Below are 14,710 nucleotides of genomic sequence, written 5' to 3'. Positions count from 1 at the left end.
ATCTTTAGTTTTAGGTCAGGATACTCATGCCTAAAAACAATATCACTTTTCAGGAGTACAGCTATGAGCCAATGTATTTACTTTTACTTTTCTCTTCTTTTCTGTTTTTTTTTTTATTTGGCTGCTTTAACGCGGTACTCTTAGAGTTCAATAGGGCTGAGACTAACTCGGGGCATGATTCAGAACTAAAATAACAGCAGTAACTTTGAGACAGAAAAGGCATGCCCTCCATTTATTAAATATGCTAAGTGAGCTGAGGAGTTTTAGTCAGAATTTAATAGATTTTCAGCGATTTTAAGTGTATTTTTTTGTATAACTTTAATACTGTTGTAAGCTTTCCTCAGAAAAAAACCCCAAACCTTTAGCTTAATACTAAAGATTTCAAAGGCTTATTTTAAGCTTTTATAAGGGTGAAATACACGGTACTAATCTCAACACAATAAGCTTTTTCTCAATAGCAGCTTTTAAAAAAGCAGCAATTGTAGGTGCCCTTAATGGATAAACTGAATGGTTTACTTCAAATGGTACATTTGTTACTGACAACTTCAGGCAAAGTACATTTAACCGCAGGCTGGCTGTGGAGGACAGCAATACACACTCACAGCAAACTTGACTGAATATTCAAGATTATAATTTAACTTCATGCTTAAATAATTGCCACTTCAAATCTCTCCTCAACTAAGTCATCTCAGAGAGGAATCATATAGACCATATTTTACATCTGGCAAATTACTACCAAATAGGGCATCCCATTCTGCCTGTTTTATCCTTGTATCATTAGGCAGAATATTTTCTTTAATATTCATAGATTTTGCCAAAAACAGTAATTTTGAGGAGAAATATTTTCTAGATCCTTCAAAATAAATTGCATCATTAACCGAAGGCCCCACTGTTCAGGTAGGAAGACTAAAAATATATTTTTAAAAGCTTTAAAAAATATCTACGTCTCTTTGATGTAAAAGAATTTAACTTTCTCAATCCTTGCACCATCTAAGAGATTTGCAGTGTGATAATCTCTGCTGGTTAATCTCAGTAGATAACAGTGTCTGCACTGGCACAATTTCTTCCATAACCAGAGCCTTACAGTCAGTGAAACTATGTGAATTAAAAAACCCGCTACATCTCGTATGCTACAGCTGAGAATAGAATGTGAATGGCCCTGCAAAACCAAGTAACAGATTCCTGCTGTGAGATGCTCAGTAGCAACTTATGTAGCGCTAGCTTAGAGCCTCACAACACTGATAATAAAATACAGCTTATGAAAATTAAAAGAAACATGAAAGGAGGAGCCTTTACTGACTTTTGCTCCCATTTAAAATAAGAACAAGCTGCTAAACATATATTGATACCTTGAAGAGAGTGAAAGAAAGCACAGGGTTATCAAATAAGTATCCCAGCTTATTATTTTTTGAGATATCAATTCCTAGCCTAATATGGAGTAGCCGCCATGGACTCAGGTTCTGTTGCAGTATTGAAAAACTTGAAAATACCAGGGAACAGCCTTCTCCAGCTTGCAAACATAACCAAAACTGAGAGCTGGCCAATAGCAGGCTATACTGACTCCTCACCTCAGCAGCTCCCGGAAACAGCAGAATTTCATTTAGTTGTTGGCCTCTTGCTAAGCTCCATTCACACCTCCACAACACAGAGCTCTCTGAGCACCAGTATCCAGTCAAGTATTTGCTCCTTAGAATCTTCTTCCTTGGACTCCACACAACAAAGATACACATGTGCATGATTTATAGCCTAAATAGTCAGTCCACATTTTTACAAGTTGTTTAGTTCTGTTATCTCACTATCTTCCTTGTCACGAATATTTCTGTGGTGCACTTCAAGGCTCACGCAGACATTTGGTGGCATGAAACGACAAAAGTCTTTGTCTTGCAGTTTAAACTATTTCCTTTTTGGATGTTTGAGGATGTTTGTCCCTATTTAAATAAATATCTGAAATATCTGGAGCATTACTGGAGTAGTACACTGGGAATTCAGTGTAGTCCAAGGTGTTCATTACAACAGCAAAGTTTGGATTTAATGACCTCCTTTTTAGCTAACATTATACATATCACAGTGTGTACTTTTTTTTCTAAATAAAAACTTTTTATCAAGAAGAACTGTGTTTGCCATGATAATATCATTGAAACACCTGCACTATTTCCAGAGCTCTCATGCAAACATATATTGTTATAATGCCACTTACCCTTAATGACATTTCCCTTCACTTCATGAACCTATGTTTGTTATTTTGTCTTGTTGAATCAAAGATGCTCAAAGCAATTGCCAGCTATATACAACAGAGCTACTTCATACATTACTGAAACACAGTCTCATCTAAGTCAAAAGTTCCCAAGGGGTTAAAGGTTTTCTAGAAGGGCATTATACAGCCTGAAACAAACTAAAAGCCCCATATGGAACTTAAACTGCTCAGATAAAAATCCTCCTGAAATCAAGTGTATTTTCTAAAACATTAAAGCATTAAAAAATAAGACATAATTGGAATAAAATATTCTGATTTTACTCAGAACAACCTAAAAGTATTCTCCACAAGAATTTTTTTTTTTTTAATTTATCTTTGGAATACATACATTTTTAAAATCTTGTAATTTCCATCTAGATTTTATTAGATTTATTTTCTTCTTACTTAGCATGAATGAAGAGTTGTGTTTACAAGGAACGGAACAGCTGTCATGACTGAATTATCAGGCTGTATTTATTTCCTGTCTGAATCTAAATATCCTTCTTCCATTGCCTTGAGCCAAGTGGAAGGTACTAACAGAGAAAATTCTTCAAGATTTGTCAGAATTATTTATAACACCTATTAAGTTTGAACTTCTTCCACAGAGCAGATCCGCTGAGGGGCTGAAACTGTGAGAGTTTCACCGGTTATTTTTCAGCTGACAATAAACCTCTGCTTCAGCTACCAAAGTGTTAGATCTCTTTCATGGGAGCGTTTAGTGCACCTTACAATTATTCAGCACTGACAGATGCAGCAGTCCTGAAAAGGACCTGTTAAACAAGCTTATTAAGTGACATGGGGCCACAGATAATGAAGCTCACGGGAAAGCAGCACTTCTCTGGTACCTGATGTCTGTGCTTTCCAGCTTTCCGTCAACTCAGAACTTTTTATATGGGATATTGACAGCCACTGGCCCAAAACAATTTTTCCTCATTTTGGAAGGTTATCCCTGCTGCCTATCCCTGTTTCTAAGAACACTATTCTCTTCTTCTCTGGACTTCATAAATAGAATCTGTTGTGTTGTTTCTCTGCCTTTTCTCCAACCCAGCTATATACAGTTTTAGAAAGCTCAAGTACGGAAACAAGTATATGTACATAGTTATAAAAAATGCTCAGATAAATGACTATAGCATAGAAAAACATGGCAGCAGACAAAGGGAGTCAGAGGACCTGAAAAAAATGTTTCATCCTCTGCTAAAGGGTGTGAATTCTACAGCTACTTCCAGCTGATTGTTGCACTATAAATAAAGATTCAATATGCCATCAGCTTACGCGTTTGCATGTACTTCTATGTGCATGCACAACTTTATAGTATGATACAGGATTTCAAGAAACTCAAAGTAACAGTATACAGGGGGAAAAATGGGTGTCTTCTACAGTAAGAAATTGGAACTGATCACTGGAAAAAACTCAGGCTTATAAAGAAAAGTGTTTTTTCCAGAACAGTGCCTGAGATTTAATTTTTAAGTAGCACAAATGGTTTCCCAGAGCTGTGGAACAGACTGGGCTCTTCCTTGATCCTTGGCTACAGTATTGAACATCCTCAGTGAGATATGTGATACTTAGGTCTCTTTATTGACTTTAGTTTTGACTTGTCTTTTTGCTTTTTTCATCTCTGTTGCTGTGAAGAATTGCAGAAGGTCCTTTTGAAATAGGTGAGCAACCATTGGCGGGAGCATTTATTATCCTGTGTAACAGGATATGCATCATAACAGAAACATGAGTTAGGATGCTTATAATGAACCCTCTGTTGCTATTCCTATTCTGTCTGTAGAGATATTTAAGAGAGCTTTCCCTCAGCTGATATTGAAGTCTGTCTCCTAGAAAGGTGAGAAAGAAGAGACCACCGCAGACAGGATTAAATTTTAGACTGCTGGTTGAAGCTGTGGTCTTCCTCTGCTTGGATACCTAAGCAATGGGTCAGTAAATTCATCAGGACAAAGTCCAGGGCTCAAGAATGGGATTAAAATAGAAAGCATGGGTATTTTCATGTGAGTTGCAGACACTGACTGAACAGCAAATCATATGTAAGAAACTCACTGAAGTCATTTGAACTTTGTGATGTATAAAATTACATGTTCAGGCTCAGCAGGAATAGGCCGTTTTGCTTCTGATCTAAACTATTATTTCTAATCTACTAGAGAGACCAGTTAACTCAGTTCCAGGCTCCCACAGAGGTAGCTCTGTGCAGGACAAAGAACCTGTATTCTTTGGTGGGAACAAGGACAAATGCAACCACACAAGCTAATTCAGCCTCCACTGGCACTTGGCTCAATGATACGCTGCTTTTGTTCCTTTATGGCCTCTATTATGGTAATATGAGCCAAAAGAGAAGTTTGTCGATAATTTTAATATACGTAATATATTTAGATAGATAGATAGACAGATAGACAGATAGATAGATAGATAGATAGATAGATAGATAGATAAAAAATCTGGCACCCTAAGGACCTGTACCAATTGAACTATAAATATGACTGCAAACTAATGTAAATTCACAAATTAACCCTTGATTTTATATAAAAGAAGCTGGAATAACTTTACCAGCAAAAATGACATAAGTATACCAATAGTGGCATATTAATTACCAATATTTTAAAATATTTACCTTAAATTCATTCAGTTCATCTTCATAACACATGTGAGGCCTTTGGAAGTCACTGAGGTACCTATTGTTTTTCAAATTGGGATCAAGTTGAAAGTGTCCCCTAGAACATGCAGCTGGGAGGATGATCAGAAAAGTTTTCCATGTCACCTTAGCCTGTTTAGTCAGCTTTTTACAGAATTGGATATGCATGCACTCCAAGAGCAGCACACCAGTATCAGTGATCCTGCCAACCTAGTCTGTCATATAATCTCTGAAAATGGATCACTAGCACCAGCTTCATTTGCTATTGTTTTCATTCTTCTGTTTTCAAATGGGTAGGCTTTCTACTGCCCCAATAGCAAATGCTCCAAACTCTGGACTAGCAAGTTTTAGTGTGTAAATCACAAGAATCAGAAAAATGTTGAAGCAGTACTTCAAGCATGATATCAACTATGTAGATTTGTAAGGGGAGGGAGGGCTGGGAACACAACACAGAGAGACAGTGTTAGGTCCATGAAATAAGTCTTAAATGCAGTATAGAACTGAGACATACACTGCACACTCCAACAGTATTGCAGTTTTGGCAGACATCTTTACAAGACCTTTCTGCTTAGAAAAAAAACTTGAAGAGATCAGCAAGCAGAAAGAAATGCTGTAAGTTAGCTATTTAACTTCAATATAGTACATATCTTGAAATTTTTTCAAGAAGCCAAATACTTAGGATTTCTAATTTAATTGAGGTCAACCCATGGTATAGATGATTACCATTCATACTGGCAGTAAAAATGATCATAAACAAAGCATGAAACAATATAAAATAAATCACAGCTTTTCAAGAATGTATGTATTTACTGACCAGATTATAGTATTCTGACTCATTTCTTTGAGCATTTCTCCCCAGGCAACAATTACATCTGACCTTTGAAACTTACTTGCTTTAACCTTGTGACTAAAAGATCTAAGAGCCACATAAGCTTCTTCTGATGTGCACAGACCTTCAGCTCATGTCAGTTACAATTGCATGCAAAAACCAAATTTCTAAAATGCAGTTCACAACATCTTTTCCTTTTTGGTTTTTCCCTTTCACTTACCTGGTTTCATCAATATAAACAGCTTCCAGAACAGATGCTGCATATTCAATATTCTTTTTTAAATCCACCACATTAATGTCACCCTTCTCCAGCTGCTTTACCAAGCATCTTAATCTGTGGGGAAAAAAAAAAAAATCAGTGTGATACTTTTATCAAACTTGATTGACTTCATTTTCTGTTTGAAATATTGGAACCAGCACAACAGCCAATGCAGAGGCAAGAGACCATCACTCCATCTCTTGTCTTAAGGCTAGTTTAGTTTTTCTAGTTTTAGAATGGACAAAACAATGACTGGTTGTATGTTTTTATAACTTGCTAAATTTGTAAGATCTATTAAGAAAAGGCATATGCATTCCAGAAAGTCAGAGGGGACTCATTAACCACCATCAGAGTACTTTCCTATTCATTTCTGACATTACTACTATGCCTGAGTCTCTAATTTTGTTTTAAATAAAAAATAAAAGTTTGCATATTGTCTTACTATATTTTTTCTGTGCTTAGGTGGTTAATTATATTTTTTTCATATTCACTGTATACTTATTTTGCTTCATTTAGATATCTTTTACTTTTTTTAGGCATCCAGTATGTTTTTGCTGCAGAATTTGTATTCCTATTAGTGTGAGATAATGTGGAAGTCTGTTGTTTCTGTGTTTACAAAAAACTCATCATTAGGCAGTGCCTATGTCACCCGAAAAATTCAGATTTTCCCAAGTGTGCTGTTACTTTTAGTTTTGAGAACTTTGTTTTACAGTACAAACATGGATACGCCCAAACGGGATTTCGTAATGTATCAACTCATGACTCTGTAGCAATAGACTTGTACAGATAAACTCCTTGAATATCAGATCTTTCCTAAATTCTCTGTTGACAAGAAGAGACTTCTGACACTTCTCAATTTAACCATACAGAGTGGTCAAAGCACTGGAGTGAAATGAAAACCTTATTGATAACTGTACAGAGCTGTGACTTAATGGGTATTTTCCTTCTTTCTGTTCTGCATCTCTCAGTAGAAACAATCTACAGTTTCGTATCATATACAATAAAGATTTCTGTAATTAAGAATTCATCATTATTTTAACATAACTTTCATTAAATAAACTTTTTTATGTGCATGAAAAAAATTGTGAAACAAGTTTTTAGTTAAAAAGTTTATTGAAATTGAGTCAGCATTAAGCTGACTACTTTCAGAAAAGATCACAGTCATGATTTATGAATGAGCATATAGAAAATTTGGAATATGCTACCTGTTTATATATATGTATATATAAACACCATATATTATTTTTATTGAGTCCAATATTTGATTGGACCTAATTAAAATGTATAATTTACAAAAATGCAGTGATATTCAAAACAAATATAAATTTGGAAAGTATTGTTCTGTCATAAAACCACTTTCATGTTTTTCTTCATATTTCGTTGGCTAAGTACAATTATGTTCAAGCCTGTAAGGATAATTTTAGCAAATGGAGTTTCAAAACGAGCCTCTTCAGTTCTCTAAAGCCTTAATTCAAATTAGCATAGAAAATGAAACAAACAAGGCTCTTAGCAACCTTATTTTACAGTCTTTTACACAGTGCATGGAATGGGAAATGTAGTGTTAAAACATTTTATCAGAGAAAGGAAGTGGGTGCATGAAATACTCTGGGAACGCATCTCCTACACACAAATAACCACATGCATGGGAGACAGTCCCAGTACATAACTTCTTCCACTTCAGAGGTACCTATGGACTGAAGAAGCTTATTCATAGACACTCACCTCTCAGTACCCAACACACACACTGTTACTGTTCTGGGATGTCTGCTCCTCAGTCATACACACAAACACACATGCAGCCCCTCCTGAGCACCAATGCCAAAATGCTCACGTGAGTCTGGCAGCATCATTGCCACTACTTGCAAATAGCCATAGGGTGTTTCTGCCACTTGCACTGTTCCCTCCATGTTTGACTGAGCACGTCTCTGAATCAAACTTTCCAAAGTAAATTTGAAAATGTGTTTTCAAATATACAAAAATACACAAAAAAAATTGTAACACTTCACAGCAGGGGGCCAGGCTCTGGTAGAACAATATTAGTTCAAAACAGCTTCGAATTCTATGATTTCCAGTGGTTCCACACTTTCTCAGAGCAGTGACCAGATGGCAAGTATTTGAAATTACTTTTGTGCTTGCAGGAGGAAAGGAGTCCCTGGGGGAGCCTTTAAGCTGCTCTGACGTTGCAGTAGCTCACTGTATAGGTGACAGCTAACAGATGTAATGTGCCCTGTAGGTATAGCTCAAATTCTAGGAGAAGTGCAGAGCACAGTCACAGACTGAGTGATCTGGAAAAGCTGCTCAAGCAAAGTTAAAGTGATTCTGAAGATACTACAGAATCACAAAAGGACACAATCTGTGTCACCAGTGAGCTTATGACCTCATGCATCCACACTTTGTATAGATGTCCTCAAGAGTTCTTAGCTGCAGATCTACCATAGAACCAAGGGATAATTTTGGTTAGAAGGGACCCCCAGCTGATAAAAGGTCTTGATCAAAACAGGGTTAACCTCAAAGACAGCTATAACTTCAAAGTTACATAAAATTATTGAGAGATATTTCTGCTCAAGCTCTGAAGGCACAGATTTCAAAAACGCTTTGGACAACCAGTTTCAGTGGTGAACCAGCCACATCAGATATTTTCCCAATATCTGACTGGAATGTCTACTTCAGAAGTTACAAAAATGGACTTCCAACACAGCAAAATTAAGCAGATTATAACAGTATATGAATGGTCTGAATATACCCAAGATCTTACACATTAAAGTGAAATAGCCACAGAGTTTAGGAGCTGACATTTCAGTAATGAAACAAATACTTTAGCAAAGAATAAATGTGTCAATTTATAAGACAAAGCAACAAGTGTTAAAATACTCATACCCCAGTATTCCACAGGACAGAGAAACTTGTAAAAAGGACAAGGAAAAGTAACAAAAAAGAATTATTGCTCCAGTTGTATTGGGCAGGACTTTGTTTATCTGTTTGTTTTCTTTAAGTGTGATAAATTGAAAATAAACATTAGAGGTACTATTAGAAATGCTACTTAAAATTGGAACTAATTGTATTACCCTGCCTGTGAACTGTGCTACTAAGAAATAATAGACAAAAAGAAAAAATAACTAAGAAATAATAGCAACAAGAAAAAACTGGAGGGGCTATTTTATGAAATAGAAAAATTGATTATTTGAACTGCTTTAAGGTACAAAGAAAATTGTATGCAGAATTAATGTTATATAACATTGAAAAAAGAAATTTGCATAGTAAAAAGGAACATTATTTCTCTCAGGATACCTGAAAATTGCATCTTACAACTAGCAGCCCCAATTTTCAAGGGAGAAAGAGACATCTGCAATTAATAAAAGCAGTGGGTGGAGAACCATCTTCTGTCATCTTGGGTAAACACCACTTACAGTGCTGTGGTGTCCGTGCTTTTACAGGCTCCTGCCTCTCTTTAACAGTGCCATCTGTGAGGTTACCAGGACCTGTGTTTCCCTGGTCCTCACCTCTGTGCAGCTGATGCCAGTCCAACTGTGGGCAATAGGCTTTGAGGTCCACCCAGCAACACAGGAAAATCAGAGGTAACAAGGTTTTTGCTGGGAGATGAAGTAGCATGTTCCTGATTAACAATATCAAAATCACAACTCAGTTGTTCCCAATTTCCTCATTGCAATTCTCCCAAGCTTGAATTAAAGTTTTCCTAAATCTAATGTAACTTTCTGGGATTGTACTAAATTTACCGAGGATAGATTTGGTGATTTTATGTTATTTGAGAAAACTTCCTATGACAGTTTCTGTAACTATTAAAAAAAAAAAAAACATAGTTAAGGAATCAGATATCAAAAATCACTTTTTGCAATGTCTTCACGAAAAACTGGTTTTTTCTATGGAATCAAGCAAAGTTCAATGAGACAAATTTTTGGAAATACTAAATAATTGTCTTAAACACAGGCTAAAATGACAACAAAGAAAGGTGCAGGGTAGAGGATTACTTAAGAAGAGAGATCTTAAAGTAGAGAGGCAGACTAGTTGGACAGTTTCAATCTCAGATTAAATTTAAAGGTTGCTGCCTCTGTTTCCAAGGGAAAATAAATTACTAGTGATCACTGCTATAAATGAGAGTCAAAGGTTCAGCTTATGAGCCTTCAAGAACAAGCAGAGGAAAATTCAGCCTGAAGTTAATTTCTGAACCTGAGAAAAAGACCATTTATCTGTTTTCTCCAAACTGTCTTTATTTGCCACGTCAGTCTCCCCACCACCAAGCACTGCAAAAATACAGCTTTCTAACTTGCACATCTGGACTTCACTTAAGACTGTTTTGGAAACTTTGTACAAAAACAAAGCTGGCTTTTGTCACAGATCCTATTAAAGGGGAAGTGAAATAAACTGTAAAAAGTAAATTGTAAACTAACCCTGCTTCCTACTATATTTTGAAATTAGTGAAAGTCACTGTTGAAGATGGGCAATGAATACACAGGTAACTCTTTGAAAGTAATAAACACATGCTAATGCTAATTAGAGAGAAATAGTTATTAATATTACTATTCAGCAATCACGATGCCAGTTAAAAAAATTATGTGTTGGTTAAATCAACTCCAAGTTGTAAATCATTAATCATTATGTTCCCATGAACTAGTTGAGAAAAGCCTAGTTGTGACAATCGTGACAATGTGTGAAAACGTTTAAGAGCAGAAAAAAAAAATTACTTTCTGTAAACAAGTGTTTCATGTTCTGTTTGGACTATTTAATATTGAATAATAAAATAAAGTGGATAAGTGTAAACGTTATTATAAAAGTTATTTGGCTCTCTAAATGAACATTACAAGGTAAAAATGGGATGATATGTAATGTGAAATTAAAATTAAAGAGGAGAGTAACCATATTCTGACAATATGATGAATTAATTTAAATACCACTAGTTTTTCAAAACTTTGGGGAAGAGGAGAATTTTCCTCTAAAACTATTTAGAATTAAAACCAGAAACCAGTTTTGCTACCAGTAGTGATTCTTTTAATAATCAGTTGAATAATTTTCACCTGTAGAAAGCACTCCTCACCCAGCAGTTCCTCAGCTTTCAAAGGCAGACGTTACGTCTTCATTTAAACACGAACACTCAAAAAAAAGGACAATTCCACCAATTGTTTTGCATACCTACATACTTGAGAATTAGGAAAGTATTAGCTCAGTTGGTTAGAGCCTGGTGCTGATAATGTCAAGGTTGTGGGTTCCATCCCTCTATGGGCCATTCACTTAAGAGTTGAACTCAGTGATGCCTGTGGGTCCCTTACAACTTAGAATATTCTGTGATTTGAATATGAAGAAATTCAAAATGGGAACAGCAAATCCTAATCTTGGAAAAAGTCCCAGCAAATTAAACATACCACTATTCACTTGAATTCTAAAATTCCCCACATGAATTGCCCAAAATCCATTTTTTTTTTAATGCGAATCGGTATCATTTGTATTTTACACTTTTCTATTAAGAACATGCATATATAAAATAAATCTTTACCTAAACACAGCATTCCCTCCAACAAATACTTTAAAACAATGTAAATAAGGAATAAAAAAATGTAGTAAGAAAAATCAACCATGCACAAAGTCCATGCTCTCACTTTTTCAAGTAAAAAATTAAATATACAGATTACAAAAAATCTTTGATTATTCTTGTGTTTTCTGCAAGATGGAAGAAAATACTGATTATGAAAAATTCCAAATACAGTTGTATTTGGAATATGGCTATAAAACACTAGACTTGATCACACAAAATGATGAGAGATACTTGAAAAACATACATAACATGGTAGTAAAGATTCAGGACTGTTCTCATTGGGTTGCCACTCCTGTTTCCCTGCTCCTACCTGCAGTTACCAAGTGGCCAACTGTCATGGCTTCAAAATGGCTAACCTTTACTCCAAGGTTTTTTACATTATGGTAGGGGAAAACGAGCTCATTTAGGGACATTTTGCCAGGCAAGACAAGGCCAGCATATCAGTGGGGAGTAAGGGTTAGAACTGACAGCTCTTGACTCAGATCTTGATGTGTGTTTTACTTCTCTGAAATCATAAAAAATGCAGTTACCTAATATTTCTTCTAATTAGAGGTGCTCTCAATAAATTCTGATACTGAGAAGTGCAAGATATATCACATTTTCAGTGCTAGAAATGTGTTTTATAAAATTACTTCTCAGTCGTTGCTGTGTCTGAGCATATGCACAGGAAGCCTTATGGCTGCTGAGGGCTTCATGAATCACATGTATTTCATGATTATTTTAAGCCTATGAGTGGTACAGGCTGATCTGCAATTATGATTCAGTCATTAGAAAATAAATATTGAATGTGCTGGTAATTCAGCCAACATTTTGATATACCAAAACTTCAATCTCATATTGAAGAATTAAAATACAAGTTGTGCAGCTATATAACAACACTGGAAATTACATTTTCTTAATGATAAAACTCTGCATTTTCATGGTGATAGAATTGCCTTGGTTGTTGAAATATTGATCATTTTTATGCAAGATGGAGTGGTTTTCCTTCAGGGAGGCATTCTCTAATAGGCATCAATTCATTTTACCTTACTTATCCTATAAATTTATTATTTACCAATCTAATACTGTATAAATATTATCCTTTGTGTCTCATTTAGTAACAGGTTCAAGTATGTATAAAACATTTAGTAAAAATTCATAAGTTTTCTTTAGCATCTAGCTAGAATCACAAAATGCCATGGAGTTTTACACAGTTTCCATGTGAAACCATAAATCCATCCAAGCTCTCCAGAGCATTTTTGAATTTTTGCATAATTCTCAACAAACCTAATCAAATAAATTGCAAATGCCTGAGAAGCCTTGACCTCATTAATACTAAAGGTCTTCTATTTGCAGGCCTGTAACGTTTCACCATCCTCCATCATCTCCACCTGCTGCTCTAGAGAGACATTCCAGAGAAGGAGGCTCACCTGGGATCCTGCTGCTGCTGCCCTTCCCTGTTGTTCCTCTTGCCTCCCCAAGTTACTCATCCTTCCCTGAAAGTAACTTTCACTATTAGATTTAATATATGTCATCATCATGAATTCTCACATGTGAATTTCTCTCACCTCCCTTTCTTCACACCCAAGCTGCAGAATGAAACCCATCTCAGGCAAGCTTTGAGTATCTTTCAAACTTCTCCCTCACTTCTACTAAAGAACCACCATCAATACTAATTTGGGTCCCCGTTCAACTTCTTTCCAGGTCAAAGCTTAATGAAAATCTTCAAACTTCAAATTCCTTAGTATGTACATACATTCAGATGTTTTATCTGTTTTCTGTTAGATCTAACGAGTAATCAACTAGTCTTTTCTTATCCTAAATTCTATGACTGTTTCTATTGCCTCAATGTCCATGTCCATTATCTGACATTCCCATTTCACAATCAATCCATGAAAGTAGAGACAAATAATAAAAATCTATAGGGCTGATTTATATATTGCAAATTATTATTCTAATGGCTTTCGCTGAATATTTAATTGGCATTTAATCTGATAGGTTCCCATGACTTCTATATACATTATTTAGAGTTCTAGCTAAAGCTATTTCATCTTGAATTTGCCAAATACTTCAAGATGTCTAAGTCTTCATCATAAACTAGCTGAATCCATTATCAACAACAAGCTGGGAAATAAAATGCAAACCCATAAATCATGCAGCAAAAATCATGCTTGAAGAAGATGGCAGACCTTCAGTATGTTTAACTTGTTGGAGCTAATGTGATAAGCACACAGAAAAGGCACATAAGCCCTTATTTCCCATAGTTCCTTAAAAAGCTTTATTTTTCCTGCAAACAGCAGCTTTGAGCACTGTGATCGAAGAAGCTCCTAAAAGGCAGAATAGTCCCTTCACTCCTTGGGACTAGAAAATGTGGGTTGACAAATGCTGGTACTCATCCTTTGAAAACAGCATGTGAAGAGGTACAAAGTCCTTTTAGAAACTTTAAGAACAAGCTATCATAAAAAAGTCAACAGATGTTCTTTGATTTAAAACTGCATTAACCAGAATTGATAACTTTGTACTGAAAATATTTTCTCTACTAATACTAAGAAAACATGTTGCTGTCATTGCTTTTGAAAGTCTCTTTGGTTCAATTTCTGCAGTTGATAAGGACAGAAGATTGGTAAGTGTTCAACACTAAAAATAATATCATTGCCCAGTGATCAAAGAATCAACTATGACAACATGAGTATCCTTTCCTCTATTTGAAAAAGTCACACATGAGCAAAAAAACCAGGAATATTAAAATAACACCAGTTTACTCCATTATTTCTCTGTGGAATCAAACTACAGTAAATACTATATAATCTGTATATAATTAACATTTTTGTTTTCCCAAGATAAAATTAGATCCAAGACAGAATTTCTTTGCTGCGTACCACAGTTCAATATACATAAATGTGGCCAAGCCTTAATATTTCTGGTAACTGTTAAATTAGTTTAATTAATAGTTACAGATTTTTTTGATGCATCAAGCTGTAGAATCTGTATCCTGGTAAGTAATCTGGATCCTCTGTGCTTATTTACAAACGATTTTTTTCTTTTTTCAAGAAGTTATTGCCCCCCTGGCCTCCTATCTGATAGTACATGTGCATGGGTAACAATGTCTTCAACCTGTACAGTCAAAACAATCTCATCTACCTTCAAGACACTTTACATTAGTTCAGCTGGACTCTCTACATGCAATTAGATTAGGGGCCATCCGATGAATCAGGGTAGTTGGTTCAGCTGGACTA

At 35.5% G+C, this 14,710-nt stretch overlaps 1 protein-coding gene across 1 annotated transcript in view; it reads right to left on the bottom strand.

Annotated features, from left to right (window-relative positions):
- Positions 1-14,710, bottom strand: part of PDE1A (phosphodiesterase 1A) — a 148,347-nt gene that overhangs the window by 47,928 nt on the left and 85,709 nt on the right. The window contains 1 exon segment of the mRNA XM_018071888.2: positions 5,912-6,025. Within this exon segment, the coding sequence (XP_017927377.2) occupies positions 5,912-6,025 (114 nt within the window).

This window comes from Manacus vitellinus, unplaced genomic scaffold, assembly GCF_001715985.3.
Source record: "Manacus vitellinus isolate BGI_N305 unplaced genomic scaffold, ASM171598v3 scaffold_20_pilon, whole genome shotgun sequence".
Classification (NCBI taxonomy): domain Eukaryota; kingdom Metazoa; phylum Chordata; class Aves; order Passeriformes; family Pipridae; genus Manacus; species Manacus vitellinus.
The sequence above is the reverse complement of the archived record's forward strand: the minus strand, read 5'-3'. Positions and strand labels throughout refer to the sequence as shown.